The following is a 23,260-nucleotide window of genomic DNA, read 5'->3' as shown; positions in this document are numbered from 1 at the left end:
TCGTTTTACGGACCACAACACCATTATTTTGGTTCAGTCTTGTTGCTCACATCAGTTTCCAGCCACAGAACAATGCAGCTGTTAAAGGAGCATGAATTCTGACAGAACTCACAAATGAGCACTAACATTGTTCTGTGTTGGTAGCATAGACAGTCTGTGGTTGGTTGGATGTGTTAGTAGGCATCTCTTTGCTAGTGTTTTAGCCTGAGCACTTTCTTACGGTGATAGTAAGTCAGGGTTAATTTAACTTGTTACACTAAGAAAGATTTTTATAGAATATGTGAGATGTTACTACAAATTAACATTCCTGCCAAATTTTATTCAAGCAGATGCCGTTATGAGTTCTATAAAAGTTATATCGGGTATTTGACGGTGGTACATCATGTATGTTATACATATACTGACATATCAAAAGTTCTTGTGTGTTTTTCATTAGATTTATTTACATTTCATTACATTTGAAGCAAATCGCAAAGGTGAAACAATAACATTACACATTCAAAAATACAGAGTTCCAGTACCATGAACAAAAAAACAAATGTGGAATGAATATACATAAGTTTACGACTCATACTGCAGTTAAATAAAACATTTTAATACAATTAAGTGAGAGAAAGGTTAAGTCGGTGTGTTCCAAACCAAATAAATACAATGAATGAATCAGACTCGGAATGTATTTAGTTGTACCACTGAGGTAGGTGTTGAATTTACAATCATCATCATCATATCTCTCTGCTCGCTGACTGAGGTTTTTTTTCATTTCAAAGCTTTAATGCCACACTATGAAAAACAGGACACTAGTACAAATCAGGAATGTCAATATTATTATTTATACATGTTTTAAGGCACCTAAAAATCAAGTATTTACAAATGCTTTTCTTATTTGGAATGATTTATGCGTTAAAGCTCATCCAGGTAGCTTAGAATTTTGGGTAATTTTCATTTAAATCAGCATATCCTCTCATTTATGAAATTCTTGTAGTAATGACATTGATAAAGTGCTCAATAGTAAACTTTGGTCACTCAACATTAGAAGAAAAATATACTTTCATTTCAGAGTCTAAGTGTCATGACTTTTTTAAAAGTACCTTTTTTAATAAAATATAAGACATCAGTGGAACATAAATCTCAGCTGACAGCAGTGTTGAGACAGTTCTGTGGTGCTGGGACATGACAGAATCTACTTTAGTTTGTTTTCTACATTGACAATTAAGTCATTTGGGGAAACTGTCTGAGCAAAGATGTCTCAGCTCACATTCTTCTTTGAATCCAGTGAAGGAAGATTGATTGTCCTGACAATATGTCATACAGGTAGTTGCACAGTAAGTCACAGACTTATTTCAGTACAGGTTCTCTTCAGCAAGTCCATCTGGAAGGAGACAGGAAATAATATTAGTGAAATATAGTTTTAATATCTGTAAACTTTCTATATCAGATTAGGGACAAATTAGTTCAGCAGTGGTAGAAATTACCTTGCCGAAGACTCCTCTGCATGTAGTGGTTGAGTTGATGCAACCCAGTGTTTTGGCCGTGGTGTCCCATCTGCAAACTGAAGGGATCCAAGGTGATGCTGCCTGCAGAGAACTGCTCTGTAGGCAGCGGATTCTCTGCGATGAGGCCAAGAGGCTGCTGCTCCGACTCACGGGACCCACTCCGACCACATGCAAAGCCCTGCTGGTAGCTGTAGCAAACGACACCAGGGCTGGACACGCTGCTTTTCCTTGTGACCATGTCGAAGTCTTTCAGGATGCTGTCAAACACACCGTCATCAAGCACCAGCTTAGACAGAGGGACTGAGGGAAGACAAGCGTTATGGGACCAGTCACAGGCTGACGGCAGGGTGTTGGCGGCTGCAGGTTGGGCCACATTTGTAAGGGGATTCAGGGTGTGGTGCATGTCAAAGCTGCTGGCCAGGGTGGAGATCTGCTGAGCCAGAATGCTGATCTCTGCCTGCTCTATCTCATTGTACTGGTTAGACTCTGTGGATATGGCAGGTTGGGTGGGAGCAAGAAGACTGGAATGCATGGGCAACTCACGGTGAGGAACGTGACGCAGTTGGACGAGGCTGCCCCCTTGTGGCTGCTCAAGGAGGCTGAAATCGTCTGGATGCAGAGCACAGTCTACAGGGCTCTCACACATGTCGGACACAGACAGGCAGTCTGGAACTAATCGAGCATCAGACGTACAAGCTTGGAAATCATGGGTCGGAGATGAGGAGGTGAGCGGAGAGTGGGCACTGAGCACGCCGAAGGCCGCCTGGTCAAAGGTTTGTTCAGGGGCTACAGGGAGGGAGTCGGAGGGTGATTGGTGACAGGTGAGTCCTGCCTCTGGGTAGGAGTAATAGGAGGGAGAGCTCTCAGGGGAGGACAGCAGCTGATCTGTGCATTCATGCACATCCATCAGGAGGTCATGGCTGAGCTCGTCCTGCGGCAGCGAGGAGCTGGAGGAGGCTGGGCTGTAGGGAGGAGTGAAGAAAGCAGGGCTGTCACCCAAGGGAGCAGGTGAGCTACTGCCTTGGGAGGAGCCACACATTACGTAGTATATGTCTTGCTCAGACTCCCTCCTCACTCTGGCACCCGGCTCCTCACTTTGGCTGTTAGACGTCCTCTGCCTTTTTAAACATTTTGTGTTTTTGTTCTGAGTGTGGGGCGCCTGCTGAGTAAAATGGTAGGAATGTGGCAGAGATGATGGCCTGAAGGCATCACTGCTGATTTTTTTTTTAAGAAATTCAGCCTCTGTTTCACTGCAAGATCAGAAGAAACATGTTACAAGTCGGGATTTTTAGGTTGAAAGCACAGAAACATGCCTCATACTGTCAATCCAGGTTCATCATACCTGATGATGAAGTTGGTGCAGCTGATGCTCTGACACTCTGAGTCCTTGTTAGCTCGAATGTAGATCCAGGTCCATGACAGATCTGTACGCTGGAGTCTCAGCACCATCTCTACCTGAAAGCCTTCATCCGCCTGCACTGGAAGACACATTCATGGTTATTATAGTGCACATACACAAACCTAATAATTTGCACACAACAAAAACCAGTACAAGCACCTACTGTAAGCTTGAAAATTAAAAAAATGAAATGAACTGGAATAAAACTCATTATCATCTTCTTTGGACTTACTTGTGTGTTTACAGAAAGGTTGCTGTGCCAAAATAGAAGCTCTAATATCTATGATTAAAATTAATTTCCACAGACATCAGCAACTCAATAACTGAAAGTTCAAGTCCTAGATGTGAATAAATGATGATGATAGGTATTTAAGGTGCCAATAAATACAGAAATGTCAAAAAGTTTTGTTTTCTTTCTTGCAGTGGATTGAACACTTACTTAAACTTTTATGAGAATCTGCAGTCAGTGACAGATCTTCAGGATGGACCAGACTGTACCACGACCGTCCGGTCAATTCATCTGCTGAATACCCCAAAAAATACAAAACGCTGAAAAATAAAAACACGAAACTGTCAGGAAAAAAGCCTAAAAACATTCTGATTATATCCACTTAAAGAGCAGATGTGTGAATGTACCTGTCTGACAGCTGAGTAAAGCTCATATCCAGGCTGTGGATGCTGCTGAAGCTTTGACAGAAGTGAGAGTCGGTGCTCCTCAGGCGGTTCGCTGTGGGGGTGCAGAGGGCCACGAACAGAGGCTCGGTGGTGGGGGGGGCTGCAGGGGAGGGCGGGCAGGGCTGATGGAAGAACTGGAAGCTCCCTCTGATGTGCATGGAGCAGCAGCTGCCGTGCTGCAACTTAAAGGCCTTGGAGGTTTGCATACAACATATAAAGCTCCTCTCTGAAGAAAGAAAGCAGATGGTAGGTTAGTCTTTCAGTAGCAAGCTTTAGAAACATACTATGAATTAAAAGGCTTAAAATAAATGCTTCGTGTGGCATTTTTAGATTACTTAGTGCCAATTTGCAGATTTAACATTTGCAACCTCTCCCACTTTTTCATTACATTTCACCTTGAATGAGTAGAAAGAGGGCAGAAAAGGAGCTACGTGTTTGGGGAGCAATAATAGGGCCAGAAAGAAGACGCTACTATATTTGCAATTTAAGTCTTACCTGATGATGAGTTGTTTTCAAAGTCCAAGTTTGATTTAACAATATCAACATCAGAGCGTTCCACCATGTCACCCAACGTGTCTCCTTGCAGCACATCCACCTAGAAAAGTAACAGAATTTCTCAATAACTCCAATGAATTTAAATCCCCTGTGTGGCCAAAACGTGCTACAATTAAAAGCTCTGTAACTGAATTTGACACTGCATTTAACCAGGGGACTCACCATTGAAAGGCCGAGGTATTCATCTACATTTTCCGACACATAGACCAGCCTGCCCTGTGCGGTGGTGACCAGGATGAAGCCATGCAGGGCTTGAAGAAAGGCCTCATATGGCAGAGAGCAGCGTGATCTGTCCCCAGCCGAGAGCCCTGAGAGCAGAAAGAGCAAGTTCAGCTGTGGTTACACTGAGTGCAGGTTATCTTTGATATGTTCCCTGAGGTACTGCAAAATTTAGTCCCATTTAATTTGACAGTGGCTAAATGTAGATTTAGAAGTTCAAAGATATCAAAGTGTAAATGAAGTGCGAAAGCTTACCCTGCAAGAGAACAGACTTCCTGATGTAGGTGCAGATGGCGGCCATGGAGTGAAGATAGGAGAGGCGCTCCTGGTCCTCCTGGCTGATGGGCAGCAGAGCTCGCATATTCCTGATCTCGTGATTGATGTGGTCTCGCCGAGCTTTGGATGCTCCTTTGGTGGATCTGTTGGAGACCATGTTCACTGAGGTCAGAGGTGGGATCAAAAAAGTAAAACTGAACAGTCAAACTTTTCTCTACTGCCACACTTGCAGTTCAAAAAATCGATCTGAGGTCATTCTCTTCAAATAAAAAAGAAAATCTAATAGACAGAAAAAACTAATTGGCCTGAATTAATCCAGCCTCTTTTTTCCCACAATTCAGCCTAGTGTCTCTTCGCCCATGAGCTGAAGCGGACTTTGAATATCGAGGGTTCCTATGGAAACTGCAGAGAGGCTGTCGTGTCTGGAGCAGAAATGAGGGCTCTCAATAGACTTTGTCTGTGTGATCAGTATCAGTCTGGGCCCATCCACTGAGAGCTCAGGGTTTTTATAGCTGCCAGGGCTTCAGCGTGGGCGTCACACACAAAGGGGAGGCTGGGCTTTTCATGCTCCCTTCATTGCCTTATAAAGTGGGTGTCCTCGGAGCGGGGTGCTCCACGTCATGAGGACACAGAAAGTGCCACAAAAGGAAAATTATATCACTTTGCATCCCAGTATGTTAATAATGAAGATTCATAAATATTATACATTTGATATGTTGGGTTTTTTTTAGGATGTGCCACTAATATAAATCAAAGAACTATGGATATTACACGACACTTTAAGCCCACAGACACACTATAAACTCCTAATAATACAAATTTATATTCATGAAAGTGGTTTTAAACGACTGATCCTGCACAAAGTCACCTTAATAGAAGCTTGTCTCAGCCAGATTTTTTTTTTTTTTTTTTTTTTTTTTTTTTTAAGGAAAAAGATGACAGCATCATTTTGGCTGGATTAGTTTGTATCAAATACAGTAGGCTACTTGGCTGCAGATTGGAGAAAACTGGATTAAGAGCTCCCTGTTGTGCATGCTGCAGAGTTAGGTCTTCATTTGCTGAGCAGCCATGTGTTGATTCAGCCACTAGAGGACGTGGAGCAGAGAGCATGAGGAGGATGGAGGAGGAGGAGGAGAGGCACTGACCTGAACCTCCTGCAGACCGAGCGGCGGTGATCCTCGGGCAGATGGTGAGAGGAGCACGGAGAGCTGACATGACATTTGCAGGAGTTGCACCAAATGGTCATTTTGACGCTAACGCCACCACCTAAAACACATTTTTAATGCTTAGTTAGACATGGAAAAAACGTCAATCCGGTCAATTCTCGATTTTTCACCCTCATAAATGAAACTTTGTGCGAAATCTGATAAGAAAAAACTAATTTCTAACCAGTGAAATGAATCCTAACTCTGATCTCTTACCTCTGAAGTCTGGATGATGAGTGCTACACTCCATCCCTCCTTTTATAGGCTAAAACCCGACACCTCTCCTCCACATCAGCCTGTGGGGAAGAGAGAAAAAAACGAAATGGGATAATGTAACTTGTTGTGACGCGACGACAAACGGTCGAGGCGGGTTTATATTTAGTGAATGGAGTCCTAAAAATAACCCGTTAGTTTGGACGCAGGATCCGCTTTAAGGAATTAAAGAGGCAATGATGAGAGATGCCATTAAAATAGAAGAAACGTATCTCTGCGTGTGAATATTAAGTCATTTTGTGGCCAGAAAAAACATTACAGCATGGTGTGAAGCTCCTCAGAACAACATTTGCTTCAACTCTGGGACTATTGTTCAGCTTTGATTAAAGAGCTATTGGCAGCAACACAATGTGGCTCCCAGACTGAAGGCTTGATTACATGAAATTCTCACTCAGCACTCACATTTGAATAATTCATATGAGCATTTTGGCACACATTTAATGACACTCAGTTTCAGCCCTTGTGTTTAGTTGATATTAAGTTTGAACTCAGATCATTTACCTGCAAGGAGCCAGTAGTGCATAATAAGCCATTACAAGCAACGAGTCTGCATTTAAAATGAGCAAAACTAGAATTTTATCAGCTAAAAGAGAAAAATCCTTAATACATTATAATATCATCACCTTCCTAAAACCAGAAAAGCAATCAGAGAGTGCAGTACTCCACTAAGACTGTTCATTCCCCCATATGGCATTGTCAGAAACTCAACATTTGTTTAATAGTTACTGATGATCAGAAATCACAATGCTATAGAATGTGGCCATTTAATATAGATGTGCCCACAAACAAAATGACGTTGCGCTGAGCACAGACGTGGATTGTGCATGTGTACCTTATGTATGGATTTCGAATCACGTGACCAAAATATGTAGCAGGTGGCGGGAATTGATGGGACTCAGAAACAACCCCACACAATTTAATCAATTGTTCCTTGCATGATTTCCAACGGATACGTCCCGATAAGTCCACAGTGATCGATTTGTAGTAGGATCGCAATCATGTGATTGTTAGCAGGCAGCTGAGGTAGCATTCACTTGTCATAGTTACATTGACCCCGTGCCACTATCTCGCAATGATACAGAAATCGCAAACAAATCTGTGGATCCAGACTATACGCCGCATCACTGCCAAAATCTAATCACTTGGTGCTTGTGTAATTTCTGACCTTCCCTGAAAATTTTATCCAAATCCGTCAGTCCGTCTTTAAGTAATTTTGCTAAAAGACAGACAGACAGACAAGCCAACGCAGATCGTCCCATAACTCCGTAACATTCTCAGTTGAATAGTTCATGCGATTCTACGCCTGTAGTATAATAGCCTTGGCCAATGTTCAGTCTGGTGTGGTTCAGTTTTTTGTGTTTTCTGAAAAACGTGAAAAAATTACTGAGGCCATTACTTCAAGATGCTGTTGATATATGCATTGCAAATTTTAATAATAATGCATCAGCGTATGAACAGCATCTTGTAGCTGCTCCACTTTATATACAGGACAGTTATGTAGTTTACTTATCTGGTTCACAAACTAGGGGTCGGGTCCCTTTGAGGGGGTCACATGACAAATCTGAGGGGTAACAAAGTTCTGATACTCAAATCTGTTTTCCTCTTTTGGGCTTTTCTCTGATCTTTCAGGATTTTTGTGAAATCTTAGTGAAGATGCACTGTTAAACTAAATCATTTGAGAAGTTTTTTGGGGGAGCTTGTCTTTTGTGTAATAGCAACTCACACACATACAATACGAAGGGTAACAAAATTACGGGTATAGTCTTTGCCAAAATGTTGTGTTTGTGTTCTTCTTTAAAATTTAAACTCACAGTATGAACTAGTAATCAAAAGGTCAGGATTTATGAGTTAGAGTCCAGCTAAGCATAGTGGAGTAAAAAGGAAAATAGTTTGTTCTGAAGTGCAGAGGTGTAGAAATATGTAACATTACTCTCACAAACTGAGTGTACACTTTTGGTGAAAATTGAGCCTGTGGGGACTATGTAAAAATGGCTGTAATTGCTAAACAGCAGATTGTTGAACCTTTTTGAAATAAAGCTGAAAGTCTCCACTTCAAACACATCCTGACTGCTCCATTTCAAATCCATTATATTGGTGCACAGAGAGTTATAAAAATTGTGTCTCTGTCCAAATACGAAAGGAGCTGACTGTGAAAGAGCTCAGCTAACAAATGTATAATACTTTTGCTTCCTGAAGAGTCTCACACAGTGGCATTTTGGAGCAATTTACTCGTGTTAAATCTGTTCACAAACTGCAACTTAAAAAATACTGATCGACTTGTGTGGTTTTTGAATGGTACCACTGCACAAAGACTACATGAGAAAAAGCATCTGACAGACAATCTGACCAGAGGTTTTATCAATTTTGGAAACATCTATTCAAAGTTGTGCATATAAGCCAAAATTATAGTGAATATTCAGATATTAAGGTAACAAAAGGGTGGTTTTGAGTTGCTGAACATCGCCTGGTCTCTGAAACCCCAAACTGAAACATCAGGTTAAAAATATTGGTGCCAAGCATCTGTATGAAATTAATATTTACTTTAAACAGTCACTGATTCATTGTTATATACTAACCTTTAATGTTAGTGTTACTAACCTGCCATTTTGTTATTTTATGTTGTATGTAAGCTGCAAAACACTTGAATTTCCCTCGGGATTAATAAAGTATCTATCTATCTATCTGTCTGTCTGTCTGTCTGTCTGTCCACCTGTCTGTCCACCTGTCTGTCTGTCTGTTTCTAATATAATATTTTATATATATAATATTTATATGAGACAAAAAACATGACAGAGAAAAATGAATTTATTGCTAAATGTGTAATAAAAGGATCAACATATTTCTGTGTCTGTATGAGTATAAAGCTTTTGTCTGTTGCTTTCCCCCTGAAATAATAGTACAACCATGATTTGTTAATTCTTGAACTAGTCAAACTAACAGTATTTGAACTAGCCCTCTAATACTCTCATTGGAAAGCATTTTGTAAAGTATTTAGCTGGAAACTTGAGATTCACGAGCAAATTCATGAGCAAATGACTGCAAATGTTGGCATGATCATCATTCAAAATCAGAGTGGCATTCTATTGGTTTGATTTACATGTAGTCTTACTATTCAGTACTGCTTTCTCATGACACAATGTCACAGTAACCAATTAAAAACCTACATGGAATGTAGCCTTCCAAGTTTGTCTCTTTTAAGAGTTTATGCATCTACTTGGGTGGCTGTTAAAGCACTTAGACAACCAATCAGTCTCCCCTATTAATCCAAGTGATAGTTTGGTCAGGAAGAATAATAATTTGAAATGTATAGCACAAAAGCATGATGTATTAAACTTTGTTTGATCACGATGCATTTTGAAACACAGCAATCTGAGCCCCAGACTTTATGCTGCATTGTCATTATCATTCAAATCTCAAGCAGAAAACCAGCTTGGTGCATCATTGTTTAATTTGTGAACAGACTTCTGAGGCAGTGAGCTATGGCAGTTTGTCTTCAAAGGGTTTTAACTGCGTGCATATTAGTCACTCAATTAAACCCCTGCTGGAAGGGAATTAAGCTACAGGTCTGCAAACATGACGCACTGAGGCTGAGCGGCTCGGTCACTCACACAAAATTAGTTCCCTCAGCAGATGAATAGATTATGGGCATCAGAAAACCTGACTAAAGCACATAGAAACTCAACACTTTACAAAAGGCACTCATGTTAGAGAAGGTATATTTGTGAGCATGATGAAAAACTACAGATTAAAGTTTGGCAGTGTTAGGAAATAATAACTTGTTGCTCCTTTTTTTGGATGTGTTTAAATAAAATAAGCTGCAGCGTCTATCCTCTAAGGGCTCATGCTTCTTCAGTGCCTCTTTCCTTAAATCCCCACTTTAGTGGCCTCAACAATGCAGGGAGCGGAGAACTAGAACTTGAGTGAGGGAACTGGATAGCGATATGGGTGGACAAGACAAAACAAATCACTCTGAACAAATCCTCAGTCTGATTCTCAAGGGCCAGTGGGATCATCTGAGTCCTGAGGGGAAATTACAGCGTAATTTGTCTGAGTGTCTCCCTGCATTAGCGCCTCTGTTAGCTGGTTGCGGCAGGCTCCGGGGCCAGACAAGAGGGACCCGGCGCAGCCCTGCTTCCTGTGTGCAGCGAGACCAGGCGGGACAGGGTGTCTCTGCTGCCTCACTTTAAGCTGACCCCACGTCTGTGGCCTGCACTTAACACTGCAGATAACAGTGGCTTTATAGCAGGGGGCTGGTGACAGACAGGATCAAACTGCCAGGCCTCCACTGGTAGCAGGGGCAAAGATTGGAGCTGGGGTTCAGGGTGAAACACTTTCTAATGATGGGGACCCCCCCAAAGCAGCCACACGTGAAGCATTAGGTAGTCTGAGGGATAGTGGGGGGGTTGGGTGGCACCATGACTGCCCCAAGTACCCAGTAGAGTAGACATGAGGGCTATCAGACAGGCTGGCTGGGGCAGATGTGGCTGATCTCAGCAGGAAGCACAAACTGCAGAAGCGCAGAGTTCAAAGAGCTGGTAGCTGTTAACTGCTTAATACAGTAGATCCAAGAGGAAACCTTGGTCCATAGAATAAAAGGAGGAAAGTGAACACGTTTGGCTTCCAGTGGGCGGAAATGTGTAGATTCATGAGCAAATAATTGCAACTGCTGACATCATTATCTTTCATCATCAGTGTGACATTTTATCAGTTTAATTTACTTATTGTCTTACTATTTTGTGTTACTTTCCTATGATAATGTGTTACAGTGGACCCGTGGAGTGATGTGAAGCAAGGGTCTCAAACTAAACTTTCAACAATAAATTTCAACTTTATTGCTTTATAGACTGCATAAACTTTCTTTTGATCTCCTGTTCTTCGTGGCTTTTATAATGATTTGCATATTAGTTTTTATTTTATTTCTGGAGAACAGTGACCAAATCCTTGCAGATGAGACAGGGGAAAAAAAATCACAATAAACTACGCAAAAGGACTGTTGCAATATACCAGGGCACTGATGGTAACTGCAAGAGTTAAAACATGAAATCTTGATATCATGCTAATAATACACATAAGCTAATATTGTGAAAAATCCAGCACCAGTATGTGTCTATCTGGTTGACACCCCAATACACAACATAGAGTACAGTGGTGGTTATAGACCTTTCACCTCATTACACTGGTGTTTTGAATGTAATTTATTTACCAAAAATAAAATACAAAACACACAATAAGAAAAGCTAAAAACAACTTTCACTGACAGCATTGCTATTATTTGTATTTTTATTGATTGTATAATAATAATAACTGCAATAATAATGGAATTGTGAATCCTTTTGCCCATGATAAGCATATAGTGAAAACCCGATATTGTGGCATCTCCTAAACGTATGTAAAAAAAAAAAAATGGTGGAGGTAGGTGCCATCATATGACAGTTTATGACCAAGAGAGGTTTGGATGCACCATTTCTGCTTCCAGTTTTGGATTAACTGGGAGCTGGGATGAGTCTGGCAGTCAACATCTCAACAGTTGGAGCCACCACACTAACCTTCAAAACTACTGCAGGAAACCTATGTGTGACGTTACAGAGGGTTTGTCCATCCTGATATACAGGTGGTTGTGCAGCTTGCTAAATGTTATGTTTGAAACAAAAAAAAAATAAGAGTAGGGAAATAAAAACGTGGTTAAAATCCAAAAACACAACAACAAAGTTTCAACTTGACATCTATCTTATTTAACGGTTTGCTGAACCTAACTGGGCCATCATGCCAGCAGTTTGACACCTCATGTTGCAGATAATCTATTCACACTGGCACAATATGTATGCGTTTGCCTTTCCAGCATGGACGGTTGAGTCTTGACCAGATCCAAACAGCTTTAGAAATCATCAGTGCATACAAATGTAAATAACTCAAAGTGTCTCAGATTTATTGTTGATACAGTTATAAAGCATATTGCACAGGAAGTCCTCACCAACATTGCCAAATACAGAGTCCCCTTCAAAAATATGTCAACATTAAGCATCGGGAGCCTAGACAGTTGTAAAATGAACCCAGATACAGTCCATACTTAGATCTGTTTATCTTTACAAATTAATTAGTCCCCATATACTTTAAACCCTGAAGATAGAACAGACGTATTAGCATTAAATTAGACCAGTCACAGACTTCTCATGATGAATCATCAGTCAATGAATTATGAGTGTGCACTATAATCTAATGATGCATTTTCTTGGCAGAAGCAGATTTTCTTCTAGTTTGCTTTTGTTGAAATGGTAGTAACCCTGTGAAGTTCTTAAAGCCTCTTCACAAGGTTTAAATAAGAAGCACAAAAGGAGCTTCAGAAACTGCATCTTTTAGGAGGTTTTACACCACTGCCATTAAAAATGTCATGCCAATATATTTAGGAAAAACCGCTAGCACTTCATCAGCATTGCCTTACTGGAGGTAAGTGAGTGATCATTACTGAGGAAACTTGTTGTACAGGTATATTTCTGACCAGTGTCTACAATACATTTACTTAATCTTTTCTTTATGCCATATTCCTAAAGAGGTCTTTGCTATAAAATATCATCACCCATAATCTTCACACGCAACAACAAAGGGATCAAAATCCTGAAATAAAGATGACTTCCACACTACACACTGGAAAAAGAGAAATAAACAAATATCAGTTTGCCAGCGGCCATTTGGTGTTACATAAACACTTTGATTTGTTCACCAGAATTGTTTTTAGCTTCCCTGTGGTTTAACTGCATTAGCTGTCATATCATCCAGGTAACTGGGAATATCAAGTGTACATGTCCATGTACGTGTGGAGTGCAGAGAATAAAAGACTCGCTGAGTCACATTGGCACCGCTGGTCTGTAAATAATAAAATTCGGACTTGGTTTGGGCAGGCAAAGGTCTCAAACTCTGGAGTATAGTTAGGCAAAAAGCAGCATCAACATGTGTCCTTCTTTATGGCCAGACGTACCAAGATTGGCTATAGTGCGTTTATCTGGTGACTGCAACCTGCATTTAAGATTGTTTTACACTGCTTTACAAGACATACACAGATTTGTAAACATTTATGTTGTAGGTCGATGTTAACAAAGTCTGATGTTTGGGTGCCAGAGTCCTGTTGCTTCTTGTTCTGACTAGCTAATCAAAGACGCTCTGAACAGAGGAGGTTTAACTATCTGGCAGGACAGAAAGCAGCAAAACACTTGGTCCTAAAGATCAGGATTGAAAATCATGGATGCAGCTCATGAATGTGTGGTAACAGTTTCTCATCCCATCTTAGTTTGGTAAAGTGTGGGGCTTTGTACTACTCAGGACCAGACACAACTAAAATCCACCGTGAAAATGTTTAAAAAAAAAAAAAACATCAGTAACGGCTCTTCTGCCTGGATATTCATTAGCGTCATGTTGTATTAATTATTATTCTAAGTTTCACAGGATGGCTTGGATGTTATTCAGTATTTTTTATATCAACAAAGACCAAGACAATAATTTAACTATGAAGGATTGTCTGTTTATCCAAAGCCTGATATACAATAGTTATCCCAAAACAATTACAAATGATCCTGCATACACTGTCCTGCTGTTCACATATGCACCAAAACCACAATTAAAAATCATCCCCAACAAGTTTTATCCTCACTTCTGTTTGAGAAACAACTGTTAAAACCTGCACTGTTTGGCTGGTTGTTAGTAGAAACTTACTGGCTTTGGGCTGACAGCCACTGACAGCATAGCAAAGGGTTGAGAGACGACCTAGCACACTGTTTGTTTTGGTCTTTTTATGGGATTTGTTGACAATAACAAAAATATAGAATTGTCATTTAACTAATAGGAATGGAGATAAGAATAAAAACCACCACCAGAAGTTTTGTTCTAAAAGTTTGTAGTTAGCATTAATAACATTTGAGCAAGTCCAAGCTATGTGGTGTGAGTGTGTGACCAAATAACAGCCCTTATGCATGTTTATAACACCTGCTGCTCAGGCTTAACTTTGCTTGTCATTGTGCACATACACACGTGCACATTTTCCTTGTTTTTCCACTACACTGTGAAGAAGCCGGTCACGAGGAGAGTCTCTGAACGCTGTAGGATTGTCTATAAAAAGGAATTACATTATGCATATTAGTGATGACTTCCCCGTACAACAGGTAAACTGAAGCAGGTGGACTGTGTGTAGACAGTCCCACGTGTTCACACACATACACAGTATATATTTGCATCGTGATTCCCTTCTACGTTTGGCACTGAAAAACAAGCTCGAGGGGTAGAGGGAGCGGTGTGGCAGGTGAGTCGCACTCTTCCAGTGACACTGCAGCATTTCTTACAAGAATAGAACAGAACCACAAATACCATCTTCCCTGCAAAAAAGGTGTTTTTGTTTTGTTTTTTTCTGGGGAAAAGTAGGTGTCTAATGCATGGGAAGTCTGAAACACTCAATGTTACATGCTATTAAGGGAGGTAGATGGGCTTGATTATTTTACAAGGCTTTCTTCAGTTGCCTTGCAAATTACCTTAGAGACACTTGAGAGCAACGGGGTGCCATCCAAGTTACAATGAAGCAGGGAAATCGCTAAGCATTTAAAATCAGTCCAACAGACCTTTTAAAGCATCACACTCCAATAATGTGGTACCGAATATTCTATCTCCTTGCATTCAAAAGCAACATAATGAGCTGTCTGCTCATGGACATGGTAGATTTATATGGTGTTATGACTAAGTTTGAGCAGCAAGAGATTCAGACTCATGACCATCTCAGTCTCTTCATATCTGCAACAGGTTCACATTGTCTTTTAGGAGAGGTGCGTTGAGTGTGACATCATGATGACATCCTCAACAAAGAGGTTAGCTCTCAAGACCTTTGGCTGAAGTTCTTGCCTCTTCCTGTGCTTAAGATTAGAAGTCTATGATTATCATAGGCTGATTGGATTTCTAGAGAGGCTAGAAAGAAGAGAAAAAGGTGAACAGGCGATTTCTGTGTCACACGACCACTGTCTCAAGGGTCAAAATGTCCTGAGACATGGCAAAGCACGTGGTGTCCAAGGAAGTCTTACGCAGGATATTTTGGTCAGTAATGAGTTTTCACTTGAAGAATGTGGAAAATAAATCAGATACAGATCCAGACTATACAAAAAAAACTGTCCCTCGGAGCTCAGTTGATTTGAAAGATAAAAGCCTGGTGCCCTAACACAGAGTTCTGGTTCTGCTTCACATTCAGCTGCATCAGCCGTGGGACGAGAAGATGGGCCTGCTGATGTTGCTGTTGGTCGTCATTGCTGCCAGTTCCCACCTGGAGTAAACAACAGGGAGAATTAGCAGTTGGTCGGTGAAATGTCCTTATATTGTGATCACAAATGTTGAACTGCTGTCAGATATGGGAAGACATATCATACATGCTGATTTTGATCTTGTTTGAATTGTAGTACAACCTTTAAGATTTCAGGCACTGTTGACAACTTGCCTAACAATATTTGCTATTGTTGATCCTGAAAAAGTAATAGAGGCATCAAGATCAAAATAGCAACCTGCAAGTATAGTTTGAAATCTACAAGATGCTACTGCAATGACTATCAAGCAGTTGTGTGACATTTGCCTCCCCCCACTCGTCCAAGTAAGGAGCTACGTCGTGGACAAGGATGAGGTAAGGCCCCCCTCTGTAACGTGAGCATCAGGAGCAGGAGCTGACAACAGGGTCCAGTGCTGACCTGATGACAGGTCAGAGGTTGAGCTCCAGATTGTTATCAATGGCTCTGGTTTCACACTCACTCCCTCTCAACTGCTTTGTTCGTTTTTTTGTTGTGCGCGTGTGTGTTTAAGAGGGGAGATTGGCATTAGAGTTGGAGATGCCACTGAGGGGCAAAGGGAGTTAACCAGAGTCTTGTGACCCCACTGAAAACCCACGAAGGGTTAGAAACACAACCGCAAACACCAAAGTGGGGAGTGGGGATGCAAGGTGGCAGTGACGGTGCAAGAGAAATGAGAAGCTAAGAGGAGTAATTAGTATCAGGTTCCATGGGGTCCACAGAAAAAAAGCCCTTTCGGTGGAAGCCCTCAATTTTAGACACACTTGCCTAATGAGCTCCATCAGCTTGACAAAGTCTCTCCCTTAAGGTTTTTGGAGAAATGGTTATATGCTTCAAATTATTTAGTTGGTGGCATTATTTCCCACAAGCCTGTGTGTTACTGGGAACAATGCAGACTTCAATGGATGTGAATTTGCCTTCACAAAAAGACCTGTCTAAAAAACACTTCAACCTGCAGTCTACAGACAAAAGCTGGCAAACAGTAATTACTGAAAACACAATTTTAGATATGTATTTTTCCTCAACATGCCTTAAAATCTTGCTTAACACAGCCATCACAACTTTCCTACCCTGTGATTACAACATCACAACAAATCAAAATGGTTCTCTCAGACTTTTAAGCCTCTCTGGCAAGTTACGTGTCAAAATAATTTTCAAACCAGTCAGTGACAAGAGAAAATAATGTATTATTAATTCAATTCATTGCACTTGGTAATTTAGGCAATATGACTGCTCCACTTTTGTGACAACTCCTTTGCAGTGTCTTCAAAAAGAGGTGCCAGAATTGTCTGCGAAAAGTATGCTTGCAATACTAGGAGTTTGTCATCAAGAACTTTAATGAAAAACAAACAAAAAAAAGCAATTCATTATTAAAATGCAAGTGTATTCAGCAAAGCACTGCAATATGTCATCAAACCATCGGTTCCACTGGGACACATATGGTTTAAGCTCAAGGTATGATGTTCCTACAACTGTTTTTGTTCTTCAGGTTTCAAAATAATAAGGCTACATTGAATATATTATATATGAAGATCATTCCCAGAGCGATAGAGATAGGCTATGGAATGTATCTGTATACTGGTAACATCTGAAAAATATGTGCATGCAAAACAAGATGTTGAGCTTTTGTTTGGAACTTTTGTGTCTTCAGTTTTCAGGCCTGCATAGTAATGTGAATTTGCAAGATTTTCATTGAGTTTGTAGGTAATATTAACATCTGCAGACTGGAGCAGACTATGTAGGGATAAAGTTACTGAGCAAAAGAGATGCAAGCATGGCACCATAAGTTCCAGCATATTGTGTACCATGACGGCGCGCCACTATGCGTGCATTTTCATCTTGCTTTTTGTTTTTCTCATTTAGTCTAAGTGACTTCTAAGTGACCTCATAAGATCAACTTTCCAAATGAGGGCTGTGGATATTGGTCCCCCATCACTTAGAGTTGTGTTAGGAAGGCATCCCTTAGTGTCCAATGCTAGCTTTAATCTATCTTATAATTAGCCAATAAAAATAGGTCATTGAGTTACAGGTTCAAATCAAGTCATACATAACATTTTAAACAACTTGCGTTTAGCCAAAGCGCTCTCCTGTAAGATAAGATTGGTGTTCCCTATTAACCTAACAAGTTTAATTATTGAGGTATTACAGTGTCATCCATGCATCCATACATACGGTATATACTACCATTTAAAAGTTTGGGGTCACCCAGACAATTTCATGTTTTCCATGAAAAGTCACACATTTATTCATGTGCTAACATAACTGCACAAGTGTTTTCTAACCATCAATTCATCAATTACCCTTTCAACACAATTAGCAAACAAAAGTTACCATTAGAACACAGGATTGCTGGAAATGTTCCTCTGGACTCCTATGTAGATATTCCATTAAAAATCAGCCATATCCAGCTTGAATAGTCATTTACCACATTACCAATGTCTAGACTGTATTTCTGATTAATTTAATATTATCTTCATTGGAAAAAAAATGCTTTGTTTAATAAAAAAAAAAAAAAAAAAAAAAAAAAGGACATTTCTAAGTGACACCAAACTTTTGAACGGTAGTATATATAGAACACCAAACAAATTGAAGGATTTCCTATGAGCAAGAATATAATATATGGTAGTCTAAACTAGCATTGCAGCAGATCCGAGAAACAGACATATAGAAGTATTTTACTCTTTTTTAAAGAATTTTGCATTGATGATTTAGTACTGAAATGTCGGCGGAGATGGGCTCACTCCACGACCCTCCACAGCATAAAGCAATTATAGATAACGGATGGACAGATGAATTTAGGGTGTAAACGTGAAAGACTACACAAATTGCTTGGTTGTGTGCTGTTTTGTTTAGCGCTTATTGTTCAGTTATAGGAGTGAAAGACATTTTAAAGTTTAAAGCTTTTCAATTTGAAATTGTGTAGAGGATTTTTAAAAAAAGAAATAATATAGAGTCAAGTCTAATGGAGGTTCAGTAATCCCAATTTGGACAGGACAATGTGTTGAAACATATCACAATTATATCTGTGGCTATAAAGCATATCTATAGTTGTTATACTAGACTGGAAGCACTATGTTAGTTTTGTTAATGCTGGGACTTCCTAGGAGTCATCTTGCTTCACACTATTTGGACTGCCTTTGTATTTGTTAACGCAGAACACGTCTACGTGTAAACTAAGTAGATTGAGAAAACTGTCTTCCTGTTTTGATCTATTCTTCTTTGCGTCACAGTGGAGCATCTTTTGTATAAATTGTATAAGGGTACAGAGAAAATGAACAGACTGAACGTATCACAGAGACTATATCAATGTTTCATCATGATTGTCTGATTTTTCTATGCACAAACCTTTACGCTATTAGATGAGAAATAATATAATTAGGTACAAATTTTACGTGTAAGGACTTAAAGTCCGACAAAAGCCCGAGTAAAACTTTCAACTAGTTAAATGAAGGATAATGAATTATAATTTGCTTCATTACATCCTCATTACCGAGAAAGACAGAGTGGTGGCAAGAATAATACAAAGTGAATGAGCAACAATATGTCAATTCTATGACAAAACAGCACTAATGTTCGAGAGGAAGATGCTTGTCTGACCTGATATCATGTGGGAGTCCTGACTGCTCCAGACTGTACTGAATAACAGCTATTTTGCATAACATCTTCAAATTAGGGCCTGAAAAGAAGAAAAAAAAAGTGTAATGAGTCACAGACTGATCATAGGCAGAAATTATACTCAGGCTAAGAATATCCATTTCAGCTGTGGGAATTCAAAATGTGGGCAGGTCAGATCTCAGAATCTGAAGATGAAAGGGTTAGATGTCTTGTCTGTTGTGTAAAAATCATCATGATGAGCTTACCTATACACTGGAAAAACAGCTAAAACAAACAACAGTGTTCACAAAAGAGGACCAACAGAGCATGATGATGCTTCACATTAAATTATCTTAGTGCACAAATCATCCTATAACAAGCCTTCTCTCTAATAATACGTACAAACTTCCTCTCACTTACTATCATCGTCATGGCTGTTCCACCATATGTTCAGTGATTAACAGTGTGAAGGCACACGTGACTGGCACGAGGAGGCGTATGCCACAGGGGATGCCACTGGGTACTGCCAGTCCCATACGGTCCTTGTGTCCCTGTGTAAGCCCACCTACACAAACCCTAACTGTGACCTGACAGCATTACAGGCTACCCCAGTGCAGGCAGGATATGGCTATATTTGGTAGTTGATGAGACGGAAGTGCCCCATGTGATAACACAAAGCAGGGCCAAGGCCAGGCAAAGTAGGTCTGGTGAGAAATGAAGCAGGTGTAAGGGGGGTATTAGTACTAGAAAATTTATTGAGGAGAACTGCAGATAGCACGTTTAAACCTGCAAGAAGTGATTTGTACACATCTTGGAAGAAAGGGGAAGAAAACAGTGTTCACACCATCCACTTTTCTGTTCATAAGGTTAACTTAAAAGCTGGAAAGCATTTGGATTTCTACACATCCAGCAGATACTGAGCAATAGAGATGCAACAATTAACTGATTACTGATCAATCTATTAAATTCATTTTGAACATTTTCTTTTATCTTTACTCCTCTATGGCAATAAACCGAGTACTTTTTTGTTGTGGACAAAACAAAACATTTGACATTATCTGGGGCTTCAGGAAACACTGATATTTTTTATTTATTTATTTATTTATTTTTTTTAACCATTTTCTGACATTTTACAGACCAAACAACTCACTGATTAAACAAGGAAATAATCACCAAATTAAACAACAATGAAAACAATTATTAGTTTCAGCCTGAGTGACCAACATTATCTTTCATTTTGAGGTATGTCTTAAGGCTTCTGGCAAACCTAATTCTAATATTCAGTCTTTACCGTATCTGTCTTTACCAGCTAGTCGTGAACTAACTTTGCTTGTTTGCCTTGGGGGAAGGCAGCATACAACGGATGTTAAAAACTTTTTTGCTGAATAAATCTCCCTTATTCAGTCAAAATGACACAATGACAGCAGTGAGAGTGAACTAAAACTGTGAATTTACAGACTGGACATCTGAACACTGAGCTGAAATTTCTATTATGCCTGTAAAGTAGAGAAAAGTTGCAGATTCAACTGATAAATCTCTGTAGGTTAATTAATACAAGAGACTGTCATAGTGTCATTTGAAATACTTCAACTGCAAAAATGAAGCAAGATGAATAAAACTATCTGAAAGATTAGACACCTTTTTAGGCTAACAAAAAAGACAGGGACAATGACAGGCTACTTACTGAAGTCTAAGATATACAGGTCTGAATGATCCATGAGGTTAAATTCATCTCCCATTCCTTGCTCTGGGCAGGGGCTGTGAAAAGAGCAAAAACTATATTAATAAGATTACAGTAACTCCTGAAACGTTCTGTTTTCATGAGCATCATCCACACTGCTTGCCAGGGCTGTTGAACTGTTTAATGGGCCAGTGTTATTGTTTTTCCTTTGTGTCATTCATCAAATTCGCAACAATTATTTCCCTTGTCGTCCACTGTCTTACCATCATTTTTTAATCACTAATGCCCTTAATCAGGGAGGCTCGGACTGCTCTCAACAATAGCAGCACTGGTCTCACAGTGCTCTGCTCTCCTTATCATGTTCATCCATGATTTAAGCCCACAGGAAGTAGTGCAGTGCAGTGAGACGGCAGCCTGTTCCATGCTGATAGTCTCCCAGACCTGTGCAGCCGTTGATATCACTGCACATCTGTTTCCTGCCACAGTGAAGCACACACACCTACGACACACCTGGTGCACCACAGCTCAGAAAGTCTATTCATGGGCTCTATTCAGTCATGCTTTCTATCGATTAATCAATTAATAACGCAAAACCAGACTACTTATAGTAGACACTGTATAAAAACACAACTGAAAGAAATAGGCTAGCTCCTGTGGGAGTCTAACTAAAATCTTAAGGAAGATTTACTCCCACCAGGCAGTAGGTACAGTTCTCTAAATGTACTCGATGCACATAATTGCTTTATATTCATAACAACAGTGCACCAAGAGACCTGTCTAGATTAGAAGATGAAAATGCACTTTACAGTTTTACACAACCCAGAGGACAGTTTCAGCAGACAGGTGCATTCACCAGGCAGTTTAGTGTCTATGAATATCTACCATGGAGAATAGCTGAGGGAAATGGCAGCAAAGTTTGCTCTTTAAGAGTAGATTCAAATAGAGCTTTCTGATATGCATGGACTGGCATGTGTCCAACCAGAGAAACAATCAGATACCACTACAAAAAACATGCTTCCAACAGATTTGAAGTATATCTCTTTCCATTTTTCATTCTTGCCCCAATGCATCCTCTTGTTAAACACAATATAGTGTCTCCTCCACTGCCTCTCCACTCATCAATCTCTATTTCTCTCCATCGCATCTCCCTTTCGCTGCATGTTCAGGATGTTGTAAGGGTTTTACGTTGCTAATCTTCCCTAAACAAACACGGTGGTGGCTTAAAGCAGCCAGGAGAGGTGCAGAGCACGAGCACAGTCGTCCCAGGGGGCCAGCTGGGGAAGTCATTACACCCCCTGCCCCCAAGAGGTGACCCACCCGGGCTTATAGCAGGAGCCTTTATCAGAATACCAACCACCCACCCAAGTTATCTGTAACATTGCTGTGGTGATGAAAATGGCAGTTTTCAATTTTGGCTCATTGCAAAAAAAAAAAAAGAGAGCTAATTCTTTACTTTATAACACACATTTTTAAAAATGCATCTCCAAAACTACTGTGAAATCATTCAAACAGAGAAATGAATCACTTGAATCAAAGTTAACTAATAAAACAACAAAAATCATCTCATAGTCTAAATCCTCATCAGTGACTCTAATGATGGCATTGAACTTTGCAGTGCACTTGTAAAAGGATGCTCATCAAGGCTTTAGACTGAAACTTCCTGACACACCAAGGTAGTTGATGGATACCATTATAGAATAACTGTGGACAGCTTGGTTTGGAAATAGGGCCGCACAATTTATTATTTCAGCACTGACATTGCAATATGCACATGTGAAATAGTCCTTTCACAGGAACTGACTCAAACACTTCATGTTTGTACTGCTTGATACAATAAGAACACTTGCGTAGTTTTTATTTTCCATGACAAATCTACAAGATAAGTCAGTCTGATGACAGACATTATCACATAATTTACTCCAATTTTAGGAATTCTCAGTAGGCTGCTTCTAAAGAAAAAGGTTATTTAAGAGAAGCAGAGTTTGTTGATGTGCAGGCTCTGCATGTGCACAGCAAAATGAGCGAGCAACAGGGGTAAAACAACAAGGGAGATTTGTTTGCAAAAAAAAAAAGCAACATCAGTTGACGGCCAAAAAGGACCAAAAACAAGTCTTTCTGCAATGTCTTTGTTAGCACTACATGAGGCAACATGACTAATTGAATTGACCATTTAAAATGGTATAACAAACGTCTGTATGACAAGTGCAAAGTCAGATCTAAACTGCCATGCAGAGAGAACTCACTGATGCAATAACTTTTCATCTTTTGAAAAATGTGGTACTAATTAACTGTTAATAAAGAGGGTTTTGATCTGGTCACTTGGTGGTATCTAACACCATCACACACCTATATATTTCAAGTTGCCATCCCAGAGCTGTAAGAAAGATGCAAGGCACAAGTTGAAACAGCAATCACAAGTGGAATATTATGCTGCTACAAAGGACTTATGGTCCAGCTGGACAACAAAGCCCTACAGAAGTCTTATGGTCCAATTAAATAAGGAGGAGGACTAATAACTGAATAGTCACTGTTTGCAAACACATTTTTCTTACATTATTATAGAACTGAAATCATCCCAACAGGGATGA

General features: G+C 40.0%; 2 protein-coding genes across 2 annotated transcripts in view; both read right to left on the bottom strand.

The window, feature by feature from the left end:
• Positions 1–424: 424 nt before the first annotated feature.
• On the bottom strand, positions 425–11,844 carry npas4l (neuronal PAS domain protein 4 like). Its single transcript, XM_023279456.3, has 10 exons — positions 6,039–11,844; positions 5,763–5,883; positions 4,597–4,760; positions 4,285–4,430; positions 4,063–4,162; positions 3,529–3,793; positions 3,332–3,441; positions 2,836–2,971; positions 1,473–2,743; positions 425–1,369 (listed from the first exon to the last, which is right to left on the bottom strand). The coding sequence occupies exons 1-10, from the start codon at positions 6,070–6,072 to the stop codon at positions 1,341–1,343; spliced, it is 2,376 nt and encodes a 791-aa protein (XP_023135224.3). The 5' UTR covers positions 6,073–11,844; the 3' UTR covers positions 425–1,340.
• A 152-nt stretch (positions 11,845–11,996) lies between these two features.
• The window catches only part of klhdc3 (kelch domain containing 3), a 30,446-nt gene continuing 19,182 nt past the window's right edge, over positions 11,997–23,260 (bottom strand). Inside the window, exons 9-11 of the mRNA XM_023279464.3 lie at positions 20,676–20,749; positions 18,995–19,073; positions 11,997–15,384 (exon numbers count right to left, since the gene is read on the bottom strand). Coding sequence (XP_023135232.1) covers positions 15,318–15,384; positions 18,995–19,073; positions 20,676–20,749 — 220 coding nt within the window. The 3' untranslated portion in view covers positions 11,997–15,317. The remainder of the gene's footprint in view (positions 15,385–18,994; positions 19,074–20,675; positions 20,750–23,260) is intronic.

This window comes from Amphiprion ocellaris, chromosome 16 (assembly GCF_022539595.1).
Source record: "Amphiprion ocellaris isolate individual 3 ecotype Okinawa chromosome 16, ASM2253959v1, whole genome shotgun sequence".
Taxonomy (NCBI): domain Eukaryota; kingdom Metazoa; phylum Chordata; class Actinopteri; family Pomacentridae; genus Amphiprion; species Amphiprion ocellaris.
The sequence above is the reverse complement of the archived record's forward strand: the minus strand, read 5'-3'. Positions and strand labels throughout refer to the sequence as shown.